Consider the following 24,342-nt stretch of genomic DNA (forward strand, 5'->3'; position numbering starts at 1 on the left):
TTGTCATTAAACTTGAAAATCATCGCAAAACATCAATCTTTAAAAATAAAAATAACAAAATAATGAATGAGCTGATCGCACAGAGCTTTCAATTTCAGTTAAAGATGTTTACTCTTTTCTGTACAAAATAAGAAAAAAGCTTTCTTCTTTAATCAGATGTAAAATTTCGTCAGAATTTTATACAAAAAAAAAAATCTAACATCTAAAGGTTAAAAAATCTATATAGGTTCTATTAGCATCTAAATAATAATTTAGATAAGACCTATACTAAAAATTCCAGAGGGCTCGAATTCAATGATTGCTCATTTGCTAAATCATCTTAATTTAGTCAATTGAAATTAGTCAAACTGAAAGGATGTCAGCAACAGCCGATAGTGTATTTGTAGCCCGTTCTCAGGGTATTTCTGCTGAAGGTATACGTGATCAGTATGCTGATGGTAAGGCAGCTAAAGTCTGGGAAATCTTTATTGGTGATAAACGTTCTCGTACCGATAATTACAAGCATTTTCTAATTGATTTGTTAAGATCGAAAGGATGCAAACGGTTATTGGATGTTGCTTGTGGAACGGGGTAAATAATGGCAAAAATGTTTAAAAAAAACAGTTTTGAAGGAATTTTCTAAAATTTGGTGTCAATTTCAGAGTTGACTCAATTATGTTATTGGAAGAGGGTTTTGAAGTTGTATCTGTAGATGCATCCGATAAGATGTTGAAATATGCCTTAAAGGAGCGTTGGAGTCGTCGTAAGGAACCAGCTTTTGACAAATGGAGTAAGTACTCAGTTATGTTTCCGTTTCTGACAAAAATATTGTGTTTATGTATTTAGTTTCGTTAATTGTCAATTTTTTCCAATCAATTAAGACCATTTTTGACAGATGGTCAATTAAGGCCCATGGGCCAATTTAACCGCAATATAAATATAAGAACTTCTTTATCGTCCCTTAACTTAGTTCTTGAATTTGAAACTTCTCTTTCTTTATTTTAAAAAATATTTGTTGTTAAATCGACCTTTTTTTTAAATTTTATTTTAGTTATTGAAGAAGCCAATTGGTTAACATTGTATGATGACATCCAACACGAAGTCAAAGAAGGTTTCGATGCTGTCATTTGCTTGGGTAATTCATTTGCTCACATGATGGATTCGTTTGGTGATCAACGTGAACAAAAACAAGCTGTAAATAATTTCCGAAAATGCCTCAAACCCGGTGGAATACTTTTAATTGATCATAGGAATTATGATAATATTTTACAAACTGGAGCAACACCAGCGAAAAGCTTGTATTATAATGTGAGTAAATTGTTTTTTTTTTTTTTTTGTTTATTTAAAAATTGAGTTAGAAACAAGAAAATTTATTTTGAATCCTTATCAAGTTGTGCATAATATTATTACCTCATGAAATATTGTTATTTTGGCAAATAACAAAAAATATATATTTTTTTTAGAATTATCAGTTTAAAATGATTATGCCTAATCAATTAAAAGGTGTTTAGGGTCAGAAAAGTGACACACGACGAAATGACAAGCATTTTGTTGTTGAAACTTTGCTGGTAAAAGCAATAATACCAAACACTAAGGATTGACGTCAACAAAGTTTAAAGTGAACTTAGTTCATATTTTATAAGACCTTAAATATTTTGACTATTTTGCTGAAAACTTAGTCAAGAAAAATGTTCCTAAAGCAAAATGTGTCATTCATTACCTACCTACTCAAATTTCCACCTTTCAGAAACGAAACGTTATCAATTAAAAGTTATTCACAATAAAATTACATCAGGAAAAATTGAATTTTACTTTGCTCTTATTGTGGGCGAAAAGTTGTTAACGTTCGAGAAAACTCCAAACTTTTTCCCATGTACATAATATGCAAGTGAATCGACACCTTTTTTTCTCACTTAAATTTTTTGAAAAAAAAAAAAAAATTAGCTTAACGGAAAATGTCATTTGTTGTGATCGAATCGATTTTTCCTATGTCTACATACATATCATTAATTCTAAATTTCCTCATCACTCATTTTTTGCTAAAAACTTTATCAACTTTTGACCATCGTTGAAAACGGCTCGAAAAATACTTTTTTTTATTTCAACATTTAGACCTCATCAATATACAATGGGCCATATTCATAGACTCTGTCTAAGTTGCTACTAAGAAAGACTAGAGTTTATCCTATTCAAATAACATTGTATAAACCCCAGTCTAATATTAATTGGGGTCTAAAAACGACTATGAATATGACCTAATTTTTTTTAATCAAAACCGTTGAGAAGCTTTTGAGTCAAATTACCTTTTCCATTTTGGTTATATGTACCGTTTATTTTGGTCCTAAAAATATAATTTCAATTCGCCTCTAGGCAATCAACCAAAAACTCATAAGCTACCAAGTTTGACGAAAACCAGGAAAACAGGAAACATTAGCGACTAAATATGTCTTTAATATCATTTTTTTATCGGATTTTTCGGTAGGCTAGTAAGGGCCATTTCAATTTCCATAAGAACGTGTACCTAGCAAACGGCTAAACGGCCCGTTAACCCAGTTTTTGGCGTGTCGTGTGGAATGGCCCTAAATCGAGTTAGGGAGAGTTTTCTTGGCTAACTTTCGAGCCAAGTTTCCAATAAAATTGCCTAAATTGGAAGGATTTTTTTTACAGCTAACCAATCAGAGACGCGAAATCGACTAAATATTTACTCCCAAACTTTTCTGAACTTGCCCACTGTAGCTGAAGTGAGATATAGACAGAAATAAAGAATCAGAAGATCCACTTTCAACTTTTTTACGAATCTTAAACCTGCTCTTAAGAACTTATAACTCAAGTGAAATCGACTTTATCTAGATCGGATCCAAACTTGTTATCGAGAAGTTACAAAAAAAAAAAAAACAAATGTGGAAAAAAATAGCTGTCACAACCGTAGTCCCCAATTTAAGAAAATATTTTTTTGAAACTTATAGTGCATTTTGGAGGGGTTAAAAAAAAAAACTTTTCGGATGGTCTTTAGAAACTCTTTACCTGACATATTCATAACGAATTAGAACAACAATTTGAAAACTATCAAAGATAAATTTTCATGATTTATACGAATCGATTGACCTGCTAATTGTTTTGATACTAACGTTGGAACCTACTTAAGATTAAAGGAATGACCACACCGGTAATTGTATGAAAAAAGTTCCACATCTGAATGCCTGACTTTCGGATTTGAAATTTTTCTTCATGCAATTATCCGTAGTGGTACCGCATACCTTAAAACACTAACATTATAAATAAAACCGTTTACCCAGCAATTTTATAAAAAAAAAAAAAATGTATTTAAAAATTAATTTCTAAATTTTTAGACCTCTCATACTGCTGATATCAAGACATCCGTTCTATTTTATTGTGGCAAACCAGCTTTGGTAGCAATGGACTATCAAATTGAGGCCAATAATGAAACCAGTGAATTTCGTCTATCATATTATCCGCACGAGTTAAAAACATTCACTAATATGTTGAAGGAAGTATTTAACGACAAAGCTGATCATAAAATTTATGGTGATTTTAAAGATTTAAATGTTATTAAACATCCAGCATTTTATATTCATCTTATTGAAAAAATTAAATAAAAACTTTTTTTTTTTTTAATTTTATACCATTCCTATGTAATTGTAAATAAAATTGTAAAAATAAAATAAAATCAGAAAAAAAATTTTTACCATACCTGGTAGGGTATTTTTCAATTTAATTGATATGAATTGCTAATTTTCAATCAACACAAATAAAGTAACAAACAATAAATGAAAACAAAAAGGTGTTGTGATGGAATTGCCACGCACCCAAATTCAGCTGATAATGTAGTTCTACATTCTAGTATATAGAATTTTCAGACTTGCATATCAATTTAATATACCTACCTAATAGAAGACCACACACAATATGGCGGTTAGGTCGTATTTTCAATCAGTTTTCGAATATTATCGAGACAGAATGGAATTTATTGTTGATGTTGTTGTTTTTGTATTGTCCTTTGGGGCAATTCTTAATAAATATTTAATTATTTAATTCATAAACAAAATAAATAAAAATGAAGGAATGGAAGATTGGAATAAAGGAACAAACCAAAAGGCACTAGTGAATACCACCTACCATGTAGATGTTAACCCATCCACCGCACTGTGAATATTTAAATAATTTTTTTTTTATTGTTGTTAATTTTTTGTTAGAAATGTTAATTAAAAACTGCATTTGTATTCTTTATGCTCATTAAAATTTTGTAAATATAAATGTATGTTGTATTTTTGTTTTCTTTTAGGAAAATCAAAACAAACTGTTTCAGAATAAAGTTCAAAACAATAAATAAAATAATTAAACACTTACTTGCATATTGGATTTTTTGTGAGGTAAATTAAACACAGCAACTGGAATAATTATACAAATTATACAAAATTTGTCATCCGATCAGAACCTTTTTTTTTTACGATGCTTTTGTCTTTTTTATACAAACTGGTGATTTAACTACTCATGATATGAGTCTTAACACAAAGTTTTCTTGCCTACTTGGTCAATTCCAAAAGCTATTGGAACCCAATTCAAAATAACTCATTATTAAATGTGAGACTTTAGCTTGTTGTTTCTTGTTATTCGGAGAAAAATTGCTAGTTTCTTCTTTAAATTGGTTCCTTTTTAAATTTTCAGGATATTTATTTTGACTTATCTTCGATTGTTCATCGATATTTCTATAAATATAAAATGATTAAGTACTTTTTACAAATTTTTCATTGCTTTAATTCAAATACCACACCTTTCGATTGTAATGCCTGGGTTTTTTTTTTTTTTTTCTTTCATTTAATTTAAATTTGTTCATACTCTGAGTGGAATTTGGCCAATATTTGTTTATAAACACGACAGCAATCAGATTTAAGAAAACTTTAGAAATCGTTCTAACAGCCCCTTAAGACTGCCTTACAATCATAGTGGATTTGCTCTTTAAGCCTGCGTAATCTCTCGTTTTGCACGATAAGTTGGGTGAGGTTTCCTTTAACTTGAGTGGCGCCATTTAAGACGCGGTCTTCATTTACAGCCCAAAATTATCCAGGTCGGATAATTGATGTTCACATTACCAAGCCATTTGATTCATTGCATATTGACTCGTTTGGGTGTGCTTGCACAATCCGTACAGTTCGTTGATGTATCTTCTTCTCTGACCACCATCAATGCAGTGGGCACAAAAATCGTCCGAACAATTTTTCTCTAAAAACGATAATTTCCCTGCGTCAAAGTATATGCCAAGAGACTCACTGAGATAAAAATAAAAACTCTCAACAGAAGGAAGAAAGAAGCGTCAGAGCTAGCTCCAATATCTGAATCCGAATTTTGTGTTTGTTATTTTTATGTTCATTTACTGGTACATTTTAATAGTTAGGCGTTTCAAAGTATAGACCATTTAAAATTTTAAGATATTCAGTTTTTTTTTCATTTTTTTTTGCATCATCTTCATTGTAAAAGTATAATCACTACACTTTTGCTGCTTATTTCCATAATTTGAATTAATTGTTTCTTGATGCTCAGTATAACATAGATCCCAGAAAATTGCACGGCAGGTCTAACTGAAGCTGTCCTAAAAGTGTTCTTGTTCCATAAAATTCAATATCATGATAGCGATTTATGTATATAGGAGGAACAGAAAAGGTCTTACGACACTTCCTTATAAAATATCGGTTTGGAATTTCCATAGTTCCAAGTATTTTACCTCGTACGGTATTGAAAAGATTAGATTTAGTATTTGTTAAGCCTTTTTGTTTGTAGCTTGATTTTATTCATTCGCTCTCGATGTGACAAGTCAATGTAATAGGCTAGTTTTTTATTTTAAGACTTTATCAACATACGTCGAAAGATTTAAAAAAAATTTTAAAGGGTACTGCCTTCTGCAATAAATTGACAAAGCTTTAAAGATTACCATTGTCATGAAAAATACATCTCTGCTAAATGATGTAGATGTAGTTTTTAAGATGTAGATTTTTTTATTTTTTAACTGGTTTACCTTCGATATTTTGAAGAGCTTTTGAGTTTTTTTTAGATCGGGACTTTTTAATCTTCTTAAGTTGGGTGGGACTGCGCACGCCGTTTTCTGGATACTCTTTCTTTGCTGCTTATATTTTTCGAAGCAGCAACCTCATGTCACCTGACCGCGGTCACCAAAATCTACAGCATTCTCCGTTAGTGTCATTTGCTGGTATCCATAACTATAGGAAGTAAGTTATTTATGTAGGTGTAGGGGTTTAGAATTTCAAATAATATTATACTTCAATCAAGGATACAACATTTATTTTCTTATTTTTGCAGAATTAAATTATTTAGAAAAAATTCTTTTACTACGTTTAAAACCTCATTGAACACATTATTTGTAACGGCGAAAGAGTATTCAGATAATTTTTTTATTGACTAAATTTTTACTTTTTTTTTTCTTTTTTATTTCTATAAACCATATTGATTTGGCCTTTATTTTTAGGATGAGAGGCACAAAACTCTTAAATTGGGCACTTAAATAGAACAACAGCGAAACAATTGATTGTGCTTACATTATAGTTAGTGTTATTATAAAGCATTAGAAACCTATGAGTTGTTGTTATTTTTTTTTGTTTATATGAGAGAGTATATTATAATTAAAAAATGAGAGGAAAAATAATATTATTAAAAATTAATAAAATTACATACATAGTTGCTTGGACACATCACAATTCGTGCTTTCGATACTTTTTTTTTGTTTAATTTCTTACAAAATATTATTTTTTTTTTTAAACTTCTAAAAATCCATTATGTTTTTCTTTTGTTTAAATTAATTTAAAATTAAAATGGGTCTTTTGCAGTCTTAATTTTAGCAATAATTGTTCTTTGCTAGAGTTCTACATTTGTTAAATTAGATCCAGATGATGTTGGTAAATCAACATCATTTGGTGGAATGAATGTACCTATCGATTGTACGGATTTATTTTTTTCCGATAATTTTTGCATTTCAACTTTGAGTTTATCTAAAATTGCATAATTTGGTTGATTAATGGCGGCTTTGCTTTGCAATACAGTGATTTCTTGTTCTTCGAGTTTTTTCTCTTTGAATGTTTTAATGGAATTATTGCCATAGAGTCGTAATAAGGAACCCCAAGTTTTGATGTGCGGATGAAGAATCTGAAATTTAAAATAAAGTCAGTTTCTTATTTAAAAAAAAAGGATAAAAATGATATATTGTTTTTTAATTAAAAGAAGTGACAAACATTTTTGAAATAAGACATGGTTAAGGAACCATAAGTTAAGAGACAAATTACAGAAACCCAAAGCATAGGAAGACCCTAACTAGTCTGTCCAAAAAAAAGAATTTAAAGGGCTTCATCATTTCATCTAATGATCGGATTCCAAGAAAAATGAATATCAAATCATCAAATACCTAATTGCCGCCCGGGTGCCACCCATGCTAGTTACGCCACTGCAAGGATGTACAATAGAGTGTCCCGCATTTTATGATTATTTTTGCTTTTGGGTCATATTTTATCGAAAGAGGTATCAAAAGTAGCCTATTAACGAGTGTCTTCTAAAATTGATCTTACTTTTATTCGAATATAACTTTTCGAGATTTAAAAATCTGTAAAGGATGAAAATGTATTAATAAAATCGCTGGTTGAGGCAAAAAAATAAAATTCCCGACTGGGTCGCACGTACTTGCTCTTATAATAAAAAGTACATGAATATTAGCTTGCAAATGGAATTTTAACTGAATACATTTTATTTTAATAATACAATCCTTTAAAGTGATATGAAATATCTGTGTGTATGGTTTGAATGAAATCGGTCCATCCTTTAAGGAGATAAGCGTAAAATACCAAAATGTCAGTTTTCGCAAAAATGGCAACGTATTATTTTCCACTATGCGAAATTTTTGAGAAAAAACTAAAAACGCAATTTGATTAAAAAGCTTAGGTTTCGAAAAAATAGGTATAACTTAAAAATTTGTAAGTGTGATACTAAAAAAAAAAAACAACCTTGGAAATTACGAAAAAATCATCTGTACCAAATTTCAAGAAAAACGATCTACTCGTTTACTTCAACGATACTCGTTAATCTTTACGACTGCCATTTACCTATCGTTTAACTTTCGTTTTCGTTTATCTGTCATAATATTATTGCTTTTGCTGGTTGAATTCATGTGAGCCTAAAAAAAATATTTTTTCGGTTTAGTTTGGCCAAACGACTTTCTCGTTTTACATGATCGCTCTTTATCGTGACTATCGTTTACTTCACTATAGTTGACTTGCCGCTCGTTTCGTATTACGTAATAGAGCCCCAGCTCTTTTTTAAGCAAAAATAAGCATTTCCATATTCGTTGTCTAACAGGTACTGTTAATATATTAGTTTGCAGTCATTTTTTTCGATTTCTCTATTTTTTATTTCTTTTACAATTTTGTCCAATATTATGCTTGCAGTGCCAAGTTTAAATAAAATTAATTTTTTACTTGAAATGGTCTTTTTTAATACATAAGAACTAATTTCATCTCACCCGAAATTCTAAGACCTAAAATAGGGTAGTATATTTACAAAATAGATTACGTAAAATAGCACAATGTATGTACTGAAATGCGGAAGGTTGTAAACCTTTTCAATCAATTGAAGTTTTGATAAGTAAAAGGGTTTCTTTATATTCATCGTCCTCTATGACAGACAAATTTTGATTGTTGATAATCTTAATGAGAAATTGTGAAAACAAATAAGTGGAGGAATTAAAAATTTTCACAGATTATTTGGTTTGGAAGCATGTTCAAATCTATCCTAGGCAAGAGTCTCAATTCATGTGTATGTTAAGTCAATTAGAATATCATTCAATTACCTGTAAAATAGCTTGCGAAGCTAACTGCTTTCCTTCCTTCTTATTTTTACAGATCACCTTAGCCTCATGCTTGCCCACAGTCATAGTAAATTCATTTTTCTTATTTTTCCTTCGATTGATTTTGTAATTAATCTGAACATCACCGAGACCGAAATTTCTCTGCAAACACGTCAACAATATAGCATGTGGTGGTGGTTCAGTTGTCTTATTACAAAATTCCTCCACCCGAGGATCTTCAATTTTTATATCATCAAATACCTTAAAATGATGTAGAAAAGAATACAAATACAAAACAAAAATTGCAAAAAAATATTTAAAAATTCCAAATATAACAAAAAAAGATTAAGTTCCTACAGAAAGATCCTTGTAATTTGGTTTCGTTGCAACTTTATCGGTCTTGATGCCTGTAATCTTGTCCTTCATTTCGGGAATTAAAATTTCCAAAGTTTCTCTCGCCGCATCGGATTTTGCTTGTTTCTTACTCGTTCCATAGCCAGTTCCATATTTTAAATCATTTATCGAAACAGTTGCTGCATATGGCGTTGCCGCATTCTCCAATTCGATAAACTCATAAGTTGGTTGTTTCTTCAAAGCATGTTGAACGTATTCATGCAAAATACAAATATAACTCTTGCCATTCGGATTCATGATCCATTCTTTGCGAGCACGTGGATTTTTTGCTGCCTCGCCTTTGGGTACAAGAATTGGGAATTTTATCAATTTTGTGCCATCGGGCAGTGTGGGACGTTGGAGATTCTTGATTTGCTTTCGATTCTTGGTGAATCGTCGACGTTCATTCCATGACTCAAATCTCAGAACTTTGATGTTTTTAAATTTGAATAACTTCTTGCAGTAGTCGTTGAGTTCTTGGGCTGTGATCGACTGTGCTTTGGTGTTCTCTTTGACAGTTACAATTTTAGCAGCTGGCACAGCTGCAAGATGGGACATTGTTTTGTTGTTTGTAGAGTTCGTACTACTACTGACAATAGTGTCTCCACCGTTTACTTGTGGTGCATCATCGCTGTTATTCGATTGACTGTTAATAGCACCAGCAGCAAATGGACATTTATTGGAATTCGACTCAGCTGCAGCTGCAGCTTTAGCTTGACGTTGTTCTTCCTCTTCTTCTTCTTGAAGAGCCTTGCGATAGCCCAAACATGGAACTGCATTTAGAGGAATCTCATGTTTCTATAACACAAAACACAATTATTAAAGTAGAGTTTTAATAATAAAAAAGCATTCATACTAACCCTTACACTACCAGGACCCAGGAAATAAGGTTTTGCTACACAACAAACTCGGGATTGTTTATGCAAGAATAAAGGCATTCCACTGTTGTGGGTTACTTGAAGCCATCCTTCGGGCAGAACTTCGAAATGATTATGACCTTTTTCTGTTAAGATGGAATTTTTTTAGAAATCAACTTGATAATGGATCTTTTTTTAAATTGTTTATATACCTTCTAATACAGTTTTATATCGTTCCTCATATTTTGGTTTTTGACGACCTTTCAAGTCTTCTGGCAAACCTTCATCCAACAAAGTATCAAGTTCATCATCGTCAAAGTCCAAGTCAGATGAATCACCATCCTGATCACTGCCATCTTAAAAAATTTAGTCAATTTTTCAATTAGGAGAAAATGGTGTGGTGGGAATTGAGAGAAGAACAAAAAAACAATAGGTATTCAATAATATTCAATGCAGACAAAGAAAATAGCCTGACTGCATCTCTAAAAGTTTATTTCAGCTAGTAAAAAAGAATCAACTTAAAGTTTCAGGACCCACACAATTTGAAATAAAAAAAAACTTATCAATGGTAAGTGAATGCTACAGGTTGACGAAATTGAATACCCACAATCATAAAAGAGAATTAAGGAGAGCCACATCAAAAAGGAGCAGCCGCTCCTACAGCTCTTACAGAAATAGCAACAGATGTGCAGTAGTTTTCATACAGCGAAATCTAATAACACAGGTTGTTATTAGGTTGTGTGCAGACATACTGTATGATGTATCTATTTCTAAATTGGCTGCACAGAATCATTGCAGCCACAACCGAAATAACAAAATCCCAAATAAATGTTATTTGGCAGTACCGGCCAACCTATCGAGAAAAAAAACGAAACAGAGTCACCATCTTTCAAAAATTCGTCCACATTCTATGCTTGCATAGACTTCGTCAAAGGTGGCGCACGCAAGTGGAAGGGGACCTCAATCAACTTGGCATACGAAACTGGAAGCAGCTAGCGTTGCCACTTTGCTGCAATTGCAGTAGATCTACTGCATTTCTTACAAAAAATAAATCTACTGCCACTTAATCAAATCTACTGCACTTCTTCAAATCGAATTCCAAGCGTTTAAATAACATAATTAACCAATTCCTTTCTAATATGTAGTATTGAAATCTACAAAATCTGCTCTTAACTCAAAACCAGCTCTAAAAAGCTGCAAAGCACCAACATTAACACTGTTTAAAGTGTTTTTGGCCCAACAGATAGAGCCTGGATTAAAATAATAAAATAAAAAATAATAAGATAAAAAATCTAAAAGGAAGTACAAATGTTAATTTAAATTCTGTACATGAGTTTGGTTGTAATAAGAAAAGTATTCTGACTCTTAATTCAACATACGGGTATTTTGATTGTTAAATAAAGTCTACTGCGAATTTTTTTAATCTACTGCATTTTTTGTATGGATCTACTGCGCAAATTTTGTTTGGAAGTGGCAACACTTCCAGCTAGCTGCTTCCAGTTTCGTATGCCAAGTTGATTGAGGTCCCCTTCCACTTGCGTGCGCCACTGGATAAGCTTTTTGGTTGAGTCCCGAATCCACAATGGATTGCAGCGCTGCTCACCCTAAGTAAGTAAGTAATTTTGATGGAAAAACTAATTTAATTTGTGATACAAAATAAATTTTTGTACCAAAAGACAAGCTCGTTGTACAAAAACATTTTTTTGTGTGCCAAACAATGGGAAGAATTCTCTCCACAACTAAATGTTACTCTCCGCCGACTCATTTCGACATTTCTGTAAGTCCAAATTTAATAGTTCTTCTCATCATGAAGTGCAATTGAGAAAGAAACACAGAAATGTTAAAATAAGTCGCCAATGTGAACACCGTCATGTACATAGCTTACTTGACAGAAAATTTTAAACTTTGGACTCACATACATAGATGTCAAAATGAGTTGACGAAGTGATGAAAATATGAACACCGTCCATAAATAAAGATAACTCGATGTCATTTTCGTTTTGACAGAACTATATATAATTATTATCATTATAAATGGCAGAAGGTATACATATGTGTTTGTGGGTGCAGCGTTGTATACAGCGATGTGTGCAGACATTCTGCACATTTGTATCAGCCATTAAAGATAACACTGTCGTTCCTTGTCATCCAGGAGTTATGGATTTGCTCTTTCGTGGTTAGGTCTATTCTCCTTTTAAATACGCCAATCGGAAAGATAGCGTAAATACCAGCTTTGAAGACACTACACTCATCTAGGACCTACACAGAACATCCCAGTTCCCGTTCTTTTATGTATCTATTTTTGACCATCGGTGTAGTGGCCAAAACCTTTTTCAGTTATATAGCGAGTTAGGTTCCCATCCATGCCTTTGTTTATTGAATCTTTTTTAAGTGGTATTTAGTCGGCCACCTCAAGTCCATGACCATAGGTACTGTGCTTCCAAGAGCCCAGTTCTTTGAGTCGAAAAGTACTTTTAGCTTCAGTTTGTGAAAAATAACGAAGTTCTTCATAGTTGGCGAAAACATTACCACAAATACGAGTAAAAAGTGTAGTAAATTCCAATTGAAAAGAAGACTGATATCGGAATATCACAATCAGATCAATGGAAAAAGTTAGTTCAGTGGGAAAAATTTGGTTTTATAGCTTGAAATGTGGTGGAGTCAGAGATGTTGCGTAGGCGGATGATCTAACCTTGCTAGTGGCGAGAAAATTGTATGCATAACAGGGACAATAAGAACCATCCCGATAGCGGGTATGGCAGCAATTTCTGATCTTAATTTTCTAAATATATTTGTAAAATGATGAGAATATTACAAGCTGAAATCATCTTTTTTTATAGCCAAGCCGTAATTTAAACCATCTCTGCCATAATAAGATCGAAGCTCTCTGGACACACGGGAAATCCAGATAATTAAGGCGCAGACGAACTTATACGCCATTTTGTTGCAAATTAATTAACAGTTCCAAGTTTATAACAACCCAATTTCTTACTCTTATTTCATAGCAACACACCACAAAAAAAAAATGTTTATAGTATGAAACTGGTTTATTATTTTAAAAACTTGTCCGGGTACTGCAGTTTTAAAAAAAAGTACAAAACTTTCCAAAGTTAAAGTTAGATCGAAAAATATTAAAATTTGAACTCAACAAAACAGGGGTTTTTAAAGTAAAAAAAAAAACAAACAAAAATAGAAGCTTTTGTTCAAAGAGAAATAAACACACAACAGTTTAAGAAAATGTGTTTATTTTTGTTTGTTTTTTTTTCTTACGCTAAAAAACCATGTTTTTTGTCCAAACCGTAAGGATTTGGGATGAACAAGTTATCAAATTCTGAGAGCTCTTAAGATGGCCTATCAGCATATTTCGTTTGATCCATTACTTTTGGGACATCCTGTATAAATAAAAGTTTTCATATCCTTTGAAATCGTGTTGGTCTAGGTGAATTATTAGTTGCCTCTTACTTGGGAGGCCGGGGCTCGTCTCCCTAAATTGGATTAAATTCTCCAAGAACAAGACCTATTTCGCTATAGTTTATTTACTGACGATTATTGACTTACAAAAAAAAATTCTGTTTTGATAGGCGAACTTCGGCCACCCGAGTAAGAGGCAACTACTAAGTAACACGACTTCTAAGAATATGAAAACTTTTATTTATATAAACTGTTGAGGAAATATTGAATCAGGCATGATTTCAAATAGCTTTACAGATTCTCAAACTGTGAAACGATTATAGTTTTTTTGATTATCATTTTAAAAATAACGGAATGACCCCTTCATAATTCGTTGTTGCTTTTTTTCGTAGAAATTTCAGGACGAATAGGTATTATGGAAGGCTTTCGTAAGTGTAATTTGTTTTGCATTTTCTTTCACGAACAAATTTGGTTAACAAAGTTGTGAAAGGGCTGAGTACCGAAAGTGGAATAAGGGCGAAATTCATAGTCGTTACTCAAGTTAAGATTTTTCTCAACTTAAGCATTCACTTGAGTAGAGTAAAATCTTGACTTGACAAAATATTTTTTTTTTATCAAACTTACAATGAAATTTGACTGATTTGAGGAAACTATCATCTAAAAATATACATTTCTCAATAATTCCCTATTCGTTTATTTTTTTTTTTAATGTTAAATATCGCCTATCGCAACAAAAAAAAAATTCAAATCGATGAAGAATTTAAAATATTTTCTGATGACAGCTGGATTAAGAAGATTTTTTCCTCAAGTCGAGATTTTACTTTACTCAAGTGGATAGCCCTATTCTTGCTGCGAATAATAGCTGTGTTTTATTTTCCTCGTGATCCAGATCAGATCATGAATTTATTTGCGAAACAATAAAAAAACAAAATCCTACTTTTGTTGTAAAGCTAATAAAAACAATAATCTGATCTGAATCACGAGGAAAATAAAACATAGCTAATGACATTACTTGAGGGAATGCTTAAGTTGAGAAAAATCTCAACTTGAGCAACGACTGTGAATTCCGCTCTAAGTGTTCAATAGTCCTACTGATCAAGCAGTCACATAAGTATGTAAAAACTGCTTTTTTTTATAATTTACGCGCACTCAAGGCGTTATGACTACCCTTTATATGTTTAGTTTTAAACACAGTGCGAGCATTTAGGAAACACAAATAGGATTAAGTAGGAGATAACGATGTACATTTGTCTTAAATGTTTGGATATTGAAATGGGAAGGAAAAATAGAGTTGGGTAAGGAATTCAAAATTCGTGTTAGTTCGACTTAAAAAAAGAATCCCTATACTTCACGGTACGTCCGAATGGGCATAATTAGCGTGCGGGTATTACGGGAAAATTGTTTAAGGGGAGGCTTGCATTGCGTTATTTGACTAGAGCACAGCCCAAAAAAAAGGTGAAACAATGAAAGGCAAGAGACATTTCTACGATTTTGTAAGGAAACAAACGTCTCCGAGATTGGCCTATCACCCATCTGTTTAATGCTCTTTTCTGGACCCTATCTCCAGACCAGATATTAGAGTTGTACTCTAGCTTCGAACGTATATACGCCTTATAAATTGTAGCCAGGTCAGATGGGGAAAAGAATTTTTTACATCTCCTGAGGAAACGCAAACATTCCGCTGCATTTTTAGCGGTATCTAATAAGTGGTCGTTCCACACGAGGTGGTTAGTTATCGTCATACTAAGAATCGAAAGTTTTTGAGTTTCTTCGATTGATGTACAATTCAAAGATATTGGTAGAGAAGGAATATTTCTCTTGAACGACAGCAGACAGCTTTAGGTCTTAGAGCCAATTGCTGAATCAAAACTTTAGCATTTAAGTTCAACATGAATCCTTATTTGACAGTTTAGGCAAAAGAAAAAGTAAAGAATAAGACTTTATGTTCAACATAAATTATTTAAGTTTCGTTTTAAAACATCCTAGTATTCAAAATATAGAAGATATATCTAATTTTGTAATAGAAGCTAAGATAGCGATATAATTTATTTTTTTTTTAGAGCTAATAGTCCCAGCAGCTTGGCTCTTTTTAAAACAATATTATATGTAATTTTAATTACTTACTAATAAATAATAATAATAACACTGGTTAACAAGGGTTCTGTTGCCAAAACAAAAATATAATTTTCTGTGTGCTGAATTCGAATCCAAAGTCAGAAAAAATTGATCAGCTCCCGTTTTTGAAATATTACCGTTAGAAAATGTAAAAAAACGTTTTTTTTGACTACTTCGGACCTTATTCTTTAATATAAGGAAAATTGTTAGAAGATATTCAGTAACGGTTTCTATAAAAACTATTTTCCGTCTTTCAAGAATTTTTCAAATCTTTCCGATATCTTTGTTATTGCCCGAGATATCTTAAAATGAAGTAAGTGGCTTTGGCTTCATATATCATAAAGGTGATAATGAAGTTATAAAATTTATGAAATATGCAAACAACTAAGGATATCTCGAGAAGTAAAAAAGATATCGGAAAGATTTAAACAGATTTAAAAAGGTGGAAAATAGTTATTATAAAAACCGTTACTAAATATGCTCAACCAATTTACCTTATATAAAAGAATAAAGCCCGAACTATTGCATTTTCTAAGGGTAATATTTCAAAAACAGGAGCTGAGTAATTTTTTCTGACTACGGATTCGAGTTCAGCACACCGAAAACCTTCAGAAACGTATTTTTTTGTTCCGGCAACAAAATAAAAGTTTAATTTTGTTAACCAGTGTAATAATAAGTTTTGTTATAGCAAATGACCCTTACGGCCAATTTCTTCACATAAGTCCTAAGTCAGCTTAGTACCCGGTCTAGCTAGACCAGGTACTAGCACTAGTACTCGGTCCTAAGGAAAAGTTAGGACCCGAGCATTTCTTCACAAATATACGACCTGATCTAAATTCACAACGCAGTCCTAAAAATTAATACGTATAAAACTGGTCTAACTGTCATTCTGACAATATTTTGATGTTTGAAATATTTTATTTTGATATTTCAGCAGATTAAACCAAATGAAAAATATACAAAAAACAGTAAATTAATGAAATTATCATTAAAATAATTTTTAAAAAATATTGTGAAGATTGAGAAGAAACTAAGATAAATTCTATTAAGAACTGTCACAATCAAGAATGCAGATAATGTCTGGATCGTATACAATAGTGTCGGCAAGACTGGTAACTAGTTCACCAACGAATATAGGTTGGCTATTGCCTGGGAAAGTCGCCGACCGCAAAAAAAATAATTTTAAAATAAGGTGGAATCTCGCTAACTTGAACACATACGAAACCAGGCTTGTTCAAGTTATTGGATTGTTCAAGTTACTGGAACATATAAATCGGTCGTTTCGTTTTTGCATGAATTCAATTTGTTATTATAAATTTATGTAAATGACGCAAAACACAATTACAAAAGTAGTAACTACATTGAGGAAGTTAAAATTTTTGTTGGAAAACAACTTATTTGTTGAAGTTATAGAGGTTCAAATATTTTAATTGTTCAACCTTTAGAATCAGCAATACAAAAGTTCAAGAAAATAGCATGTTCAAGTTATTGGATTGTTCAAGTTATCGTATGTTCAAGTTACCGAGAGTCCACTGTAATAAAAAAGACGTTTACTATGCGGATGTTTGCTCATAATTTATATTCATATCAAAATAAAAATAACGTTTTTGAAAAACTGCAGCTTTATTTATATTTATACTTAACCATGGTTTTCCTATCAGAAATGCAGTGCCAACGATTTTTTTTTTCATAATTATTTATTCAAAAATTGCTTTGCTATTGCAATTTTTCACGGCAGATGAACGTATTTGTCGTTATTATTCATGAATTATATCTAATGCAAAAAATCGGCTATTATGTTTTTGGTAAATAAAAACAAAAACATCCAAATTATTAAAATCAATAGAAACGCACTTGTCAAGTGCAACAACACCCAAGAAATTAAGAAATCTGCCAGATATCTCTTAAAAATAATTAAGGGTGATTTTGTTCACTAGAAGTTGAACATAACTTGGGGATTTTTATCTTCAACTTCTGAATTTTGTTTTGTTCACGCAAAGTTGACGTTTTTAACTTTTGATTTCAAACTCGAGAGTTGATAAACTTTCGGTTTTCTCAACTTCCGGAAAAAGTAGAAGTTTGCCAACCAAACTTGAGATTTTGCTTCAAAATTATTTTTTTTTTTTAATTTTCCTGTCAAAATTTAATTCTGCTGTTATTGTGAAAGCAAAGTTAATATTCCAAAGTAACAAAGTTTCGAAAAATAGGCCTATTCTTTTAAGAGAAATCGATACAAATGTTGCGCCGCTAATTTTAAGAGCAAATTCATAAACATTCTTTTTTAAACAAAACAAAAACCAAAACAATTTTTAAAAAATTGAGAGAATTGCATTATATATTTTCTTATGTATTTCAATAAAAAAAACTTTAAATAAAAACATTCTATTCACGAAAATATACAAATATACAATATTTTCTGGTGGTATCGATCGATGCAATAAGGAATTTTTCAGGTTTTCTTTAATGATTTTTAGATAAAAATTTCTGTTTAAGATTACTGTCGACGAGGCGGACGCTAAAATGTTTTCACTTCCATCCAATAACATTTACTTCAGTTCAGTTATTACGCATTTTATATTTTTTTTTTTAAATTAACCATGAATTCGAATGCTGAAATTAATTTGATTTGGATTTTAGACTTTTGAAAAATTCGTCATTTTGAACACTAGCAATGCAAAATAATACACAAACTTTAATAAAATTCTAACCGATGACGTAAAACATTCAAAATATGATTATAAACTGTCAATATTTTTGTTTGTTGTCACAAATATCCCAGGTATATTTTAAAAACTAAAAGTTAGCCAACTTTTGTTTTTTAAACTCAAGAGTTAAGAAAAAAATAGTGAACAAAATAGATTCTCAACTTTTGTTTTAACTCTCGAGTTTGAGTCAACTCTCAAGTTTGTTAACTTGACGTTTTTAACTTTCGATTTCAAACTCGAGAGTTGATAAACTTTCGGTTTTCTCAACTTCCGGAAAAAGTAGAAGTTTGCCAACCAAACTTGAGATTTTGCTTCAAAATTATTTTTTTTTTTTTTAATTTTCCTGTCAAAATTTAATTTTGCTGTTATTGTGAAAGCAAAATTAATGTTCCAAAGTAACGAAGTTTCGAAAAATAGGCCTATTCTTTTAAGAGAAATCGATACAAATGTTGCGCCGCTAATTTTAAGAGCAAATTCATAAACATTCTTTTTTAAACAAAACAAAAACCAAAACAATTTTTAAAAAATTGAGAGAATTGCATTATATATTTTCTTATGTATTTCAATAAAAAAAAAACTTTAAATAAAAACATTCTATTCACGAAAATATACAAATATACAATATTTTCTGGTGGTATCGATCGATGCAATAAGGAATTTTTCAGGTTTTCTTTAATGATTTTTTGATAAAAATTTCTGTTTAAGATTACTGTGGACGAGGCGGACGCTAAAATGTTTTCACTTCCATCCAATTACATTTACTTCAGTTCAGTTATTACGCATTTTATATATTTTTTTTTAAATTAACCATGAATTCGAATGCTGAAATTAATTTGATTTGGATTTTAGACTTTTGAAAAATTCGTCATTTTGAACACTAGCAATGCAAAATAATACACAAACTTTAATAAAATTCTAACCGATTACGTAAAACATTCAAAATATGATTATAAACTTAGTCCGGTCAAATTAGACATTTGAGGTTACATAAATTCCCAGCAAGCTGAAAATTGGTAGGATTGTTGGATATACCATCATAAATAAAATTTAAAAAGTCCTCATCGATCCGAGTTGTGGAAAAAAATTTACGGGGGGTCAAAGGTCAAAAAAATGGGTTTTTCACGATTTTTAGCAAAACGAAAAGTCTTATCAAAAAATTTTCAATGTGAAAATTGAAGACCAGCTTATTATCTATGAAAAGTGTCATGACACTTTTTTTCCTCAGACCCACCGTTTTTGAGATATAACGATTCAAAAAGTTGAAGTTGCGTTGTAATCGTCATAATCAGGCATATTTTGAAAAAAAACTCCCAACAGAAAAGTTCCTGAAATTTTACTATCTTTTAGCTTGAATTTCGTTCTTCAATGGTTAAGAATATGGAGAAAGCAAAAAAAAAAGGAAATTTTCTCCATTTTTCCGATTGGGAGCCATTCTCCCGAAACAATTTCTCTGGGAATTTTTCTTTAGAATAGGTCTGAATATAAACAGGGTGTCCGATAGGGAATGGACAACCCTAAAATGGCTGATAGCTACACTTATGACTGTTCCAAAAACAGATATAAAAAAGTGCTATCGCAACCAGTTCATAAAATATTGACTTTTTTTCGTTCAGTGTATTTTAAATTTTATCATCTTGTGTTTTCGTTCACTACAACCACAAATGAATGAATTTTATTTATTTCTTTTTTTTATAATTTTTTACAATAATTGGCTGAGTACATATTAAGTTTAAAAACTTCATAGCTATTGCACATTTTTCTTAAAAAAAATTTGAAATCTGTTTTTCGAGCAAAATGAAAAAAAAGTATTTTATGAAAAATTTTAAACTACTGTGGTACAAAATAAATCAAAGGAACCTAGGTGGCAGCCTTTTTTAAAAATACTCTCAACTAAGAGGAATTTCAAAATGGTAAAAGGTTTGTCATACCTAGAGTTATAAAGAAGTTATCGGTACCATGAGTCTGGTCAAATAAGACTCAAAAAAAGGGGTGAGGTTACAAAAATTCCCAGCAAGCTGAAATTTGATAGGATTGTTAGAAACACCATCATAAATAAAACCTAAAAAGTCCTCATCGATCCGAGACCTGGAAAAAAAATTACTCGGGGTCAAAGGTCAAAAAAACGATTTTTTCTCGATTTTCACCAAAACGGTAAGTATTATCAAAAAATTTTCAATGCGAAAATTGTAGACCAGCTTATTATCTATAAAAAGTGTCATGACACTTTTTTTGCTCAGACCCACCGTTTTTGAAATATAACGATTCAAAAATTTTGAGTTGTAATCGTCATAATCAGGTCTATTCTAAACAAGAATCCGGGGGATATGTTTTCTGGAGAAGGGATCCCAACTGAAAACTTTCCGAGATCTCAGTCTCTTTAAGCTTGAATTTTGTTCCCTCATGGTTAAGATTGGGAGCCCTTCTTCCGAAACTATTTCCCCGGGAATTTTTGTTTAGAATAGAAATGTATAAGTGCATCACTGTTTTACACCACTGAAGATGTAAGACAAGTAAAAATACACTAAGACCCCACATACGCGATTAGACTCATACGCGATTAGGCTTATTCGCGATTAGGCTAATTCGCGATTAGGCTTATACGCGATTTAGTTTTTACGAACTTTCCTCCAAAAACAACATCTTTTTCGGGTATATTACCAAGTTCAGGTGTGGCTTGGTTATCAGCTAGACCCAAAAGACTGGGGTTGGAAGTTGGTCAACAATGCACTAGAACCTGTTCCAACATTATTCCCACCTGCACCGGAAAAACTGCTGAACACAATTTTTTGCAACTGTAAAAAGGGATGTAGTGCTAAATGTGGTTGCAAAAAAGTTGGACTGTTTTGTTCTGTAGCATGCACAAATTGTCAAGACCGGTCGTGCTCCAATGTTGAATCACCAACAATTGAGGATTCATTTGACACCAACTAGGAGACAAGCGATGTGTCATTATTAACTTGCATCCAGGACCAAGAACAAGAAGAAGTTGAAGAGGAAGAGAACTATGACACAGATGGATAAATCTACCTATTTTTTTTTTTGTATGAACCCCAATAAATCCATGGAATAAGCCTACCGGGGAAACCACATTAAAAAAAACGCGCTAGGTACTCTACCTCAAAGGTGGCGTGGAAACGTGTGCATAATTATGACGATTACAACTCAACTTCAACTTTTTGAATCGTTATATCTCAAAAACGGTGGGTCTGAGGAAAAAAAGTGTCATGACACTTTTTATAGATAATAAGCTGGTCTACAATTTTCGTATTGAAAATTTTTTGATAAGACTTTTCGTTTTGCTAAAAATCGTGAAAAACCCATTTTTTTGACCTTTGACCCCCCGTAAATTTTTTTTCACAACTCGGATCGATGAGGACTTTTTAAATTTTATTTATGATGGTATTTCCAACAATCCTACCAATTTTCAGCTTGCTGGGAATTTATGTAACCTCACCCCCTTATTTTAGTCTAATTTGACCGGACTAACTGTCAATATTTTTGTTTGTTGTCACAAATATCCCAGGGATATTTTAAAAACTAAAAGTTAGCCAACTTTTGTTTTTTTAAACTCAAGAGTTAAGAAAAAAATAGTGAACAAAATAGATTCTCAACTTTTGTTTTAACTCTCGAGTTTGAGTCAACTCTCAAGTTTGTTAACTTGAGAGTTTGCTTCAAATTGAGCAATAGTGAACAAAATCGCCCTAAATCCATTGCTTTGATTGAAGTACTAACCGCTAGACTACCGATTTTTAGGTCCTAATAAATACCGAGTCCTAACTAATACTCGGTACCAATTTGACAGTACTAAGGCTTAGGACTTTTGAAGAAATCACTTGGTACCGATCTGAGTACTAACGATTGGTATAATAACCCGGTACTAGTTGATTTTGAGGAGCTAGCTAGGACCAGGTCCTAACTAGTACTCGGTCCTAAATTGACAGTTTTAGGACCTAGTACTTGGGTGAAGAAATGAGTTGGTACTGATTTGAGTACTAACTTTAGGACTAGGACCGGTATTAGCGTTAGGACTCTGTGAAGAAATCGGCCGTTAGATGCATTGAATTCCACAAGCTCTATTTGATTTCTCACTGTTTGTGTTTTAAGGAAAGAATACAAAAAACAATCAGTTTTAGTTTTCTTCTCCTAAAAAAGCTAGGGTTTCCCATAGAATAAAATTGTACTCAAATTTCTGATAAAAACAAATGAAAGGAACCTGAATTAGTTTTATTCAAAAGCAAAATTGGATTGGAACCTGAACCTATTCTCAAGCAAATAAAATCTAATTCAAACGAGGGAAACTCAAACAATATTCCAAGATCAAATAACCACAAAAAAATGCTGAAATCGTAAGAAAAATAAAAATGATAAAAAAACTGAAAAAAATTACCAGATTCTTCAGTTCCAGATCCAACTTCGTCAAGCACTTGGAACTCTCTCAATTGCTGACCAAGAGAATTTTCATTCTTGTTACTATCAACATGATTTTTCATCTCTTCAATAGCACTCAATGAAAAGCCAGCCACTTTCATTGCAGTGGCATGTTCCGAAATAGCTTCCTCCATTCGTGGCTTCTTGCATGGTTGCTGGTGGTCATTTTGTTGGTCTTCATTCATTGTTTTTTTTTTTTCGTTTTAACTTATTTTTTTGTTTTGTCTTTTTTGTTTAAGAAATTGTTTTTGTTTCTGTAACTTTTTTTTTTTGCTTATATGGAAAACTAAAATTATAATTTTCTAAAATATTGAAAAGTGAAAAATATTGGCAGGTTGTTTGTAGGTTCTTCTAAAAAATATCCAATACTGATTGAATCCAACTTTTGTTTTCTTTTCAAAATTGGATGGTCACATTGGTTATTTCAGAAAACCCAACACCACATTTTTTTTTTTTGTTTTTTTCTTCTTCTTAAAAACTATCTTTCTTTTTTGGTTTTTAATTTTTGTTTAATAAAATATAATTTTTAATCTTACAAAAAATCTATTAAATTCCCTCAAATTCTTACCGAAAAAAATTAAAAGAAAAAAAAAATTAATAATTTTCTCTCAAGTCGCTGTTTCTGCTGGATGATGATGACAATTTTTAATAAATTTTAATCTAGTCTCTTTGATGGTTGTTGCAAGAAAGGATAAATACACGAAGTTACTTTTACAATGGATTCTTCGATTTTGTACAAAGATTCATTTAACTTTTTTACAAGAATTCACAGCAAAAGGACTTCTTTTTAGATTGTTTTGTCGTACCTATGATTGTGAATGATGAAAACGAAAATATTGATTTTTTTTTCTCTTGTTTTATGAGGTCAACGTTGCAAATTTTGGGGTGAGAACAAATTTTTTTTGTATTTTTGCCGAAATTTCTGCAGCAGGAAGGAGTTTACTTCTTGACGGCGATGCAGCTTTTGACGTTTTGAAAAAAAAATGAGAAAAATTGCAGGTGACAGGTGACAAAAAAAAAACAAATTCTTATCGATGTCAGCGCCAAAATTTTAATACAAAAATGGCGAGTTGAAAATTGAAACTAGAAAAAATATTAAGGCTGAGAACACACTATGTAGATTATGTGAAAGAAATTTTGTTCATATCAGGGAAAATGTTTTTGGTAAAATAAAGGTTAAAATTAAACTATTAATTCATTTATTGTACCACATTTGTACAATTGCCCCTTAATCTCAGCTGCGCACAACTGGGTTGAAATTCTTAAACTACTTTTAATTCGGCTAAATTTTTCAGAGAATTTTGTATGGGAGCTGAAATCGAAAATTCTTAATTTACTGATGTCAAATTCCTTTCAATGAAAAAATCGATCTAGAAGCGAGTTTTTTCATGTTACATGTTCCATGGGAAAAAATTCGCTTCAAACGAAGCAGAATTCGATTTATTTTGAATCCCTCTTTTTTGAAAGATATACACGGATTGGCACACATACTTGAAACATTAATTTGACATTTCTTCGTGTTATTTGTTTATTTGAGAACACCAACTTCAAAATTATTGGCGATTGGTAAAGTTGAAATGCACTACAAAAACTA

The 24,342-nt window shown here is 31.6% G+C and overlaps 2 protein-coding genes across 3 annotated transcripts; one reads left to right on the forward strand and one right to left on the reverse strand.

The window, feature by feature from the left end:
- Window positions 1–309: 309 nt before the first annotated feature.
- LOC129919077 (glycine N-methyltransferase) lies at window positions 310–4,254 on the forward strand. Its single transcript, XM_055999908.1, has 4 exons — window positions 310–570; window positions 642–769; window positions 1,031–1,287; window positions 3,330–4,254. The coding sequence occupies exons 1-4, from the start codon at window positions 356–358 to the stop codon at window positions 3,594–3,596; spliced, it is 867 nt and encodes a 288-aa protein (XP_055855883.1). The 5' UTR covers window positions 310–355; the 3' UTR covers window positions 3,597–4,254.
- Window positions 4,255–5,872: 1,618 nt separating this feature from the next.
- Window positions 5,873–22,972, reverse strand: LOC129917726 (microprocessor complex subunit DGCR8). Of its 2 annotated transcripts, XR_008772847.1 has the most exons (7): window positions 22,708–22,972; window positions 10,302–10,445; window positions 10,093–10,235; window positions 9,197–10,030; window positions 8,843–9,100; window positions 6,011–7,152; window positions 5,873–5,948 (listed from the first exon to the last, which is right to left on the reverse strand). XR_008772847.1 is itself a non-coding variant. In XM_055997806.1 (6 exons), the coding sequence occupies exons 1-6, from the start codon at window positions 22,931–22,933 to the stop codon at window positions 6,865–6,867; spliced, it is 1,893 nt and encodes a 630-aa protein (XP_055853781.1). In that variant the 5' UTR covers window positions 22,934–22,972; the 3' UTR covers window positions 5,888–6,864. The 2 variants fall into 2 exon arrangements, 1 of the variants encoding a protein (XP_055853781.1); XM_055997806.1 differs by having other exon boundaries at window positions 5,888–7,152.
- Window positions 22,973–24,342: the final 1,370 nt, after the last annotated feature.

Source organism: Episyrphus balteatus, chromosome 4 (assembly GCF_945859705.1).
Source record: "Episyrphus balteatus chromosome 4, idEpiBalt1.1, whole genome shotgun sequence".
Lineage (NCBI taxonomy): Eukaryota > Metazoa > Arthropoda > Insecta > Diptera > Syrphidae > Episyrphus > Episyrphus balteatus.

What these genes read in the sequence shown, in the direction of transcription:
- LOC129919077 (XM_055999908.1), top strand. Translation starts at nt 356, where the DNA reads ATGTCAGCAACAGCCGATAGTGTATTTGTAGCCCGTTCTCAGGGTATT. An exon ending in GATGTTGCTTGTGGAACGGG is followed by an intron (nt 571 to 641) that starts GTAAATAATGGC and finishes TGTCAATTTCAG; the next exon opens with AGTTGACTCAATTATGTTAT. An exon ending in CGAAAAGCTTGTATTATAAT is followed by an intron (nt 1,288 to 3,329) that starts GTGAGTAAATTG and finishes CTAAATTTTTAG; the next exon opens with ACCTCTCATACTGCTGATAT.
- LOC129917726 (XM_055997806.1), bottom strand. Translation starts at nt 22,933, where the DNA reads ATGAATGAAGACCAACAAAATGACCACCAGCAACCATGCAAGAAGCCA. An exon ending in ATATAAAACTGTATTAGAAG is followed by an intron (nt 10,236 to 10,301) that starts GTATATAAACAA and finishes CCATCTTAACAG; the next exon opens with AAAAAGGTCATAATCATTTC. An exon ending in CTTCGCAAGCTATTTTACAG is followed by an intron (nt 7,153 to 8,842) that starts GTAATTGAATGA and finishes TTTAAATTTCAG; the next exon opens with ATTCTTCATCCGCACATCAA.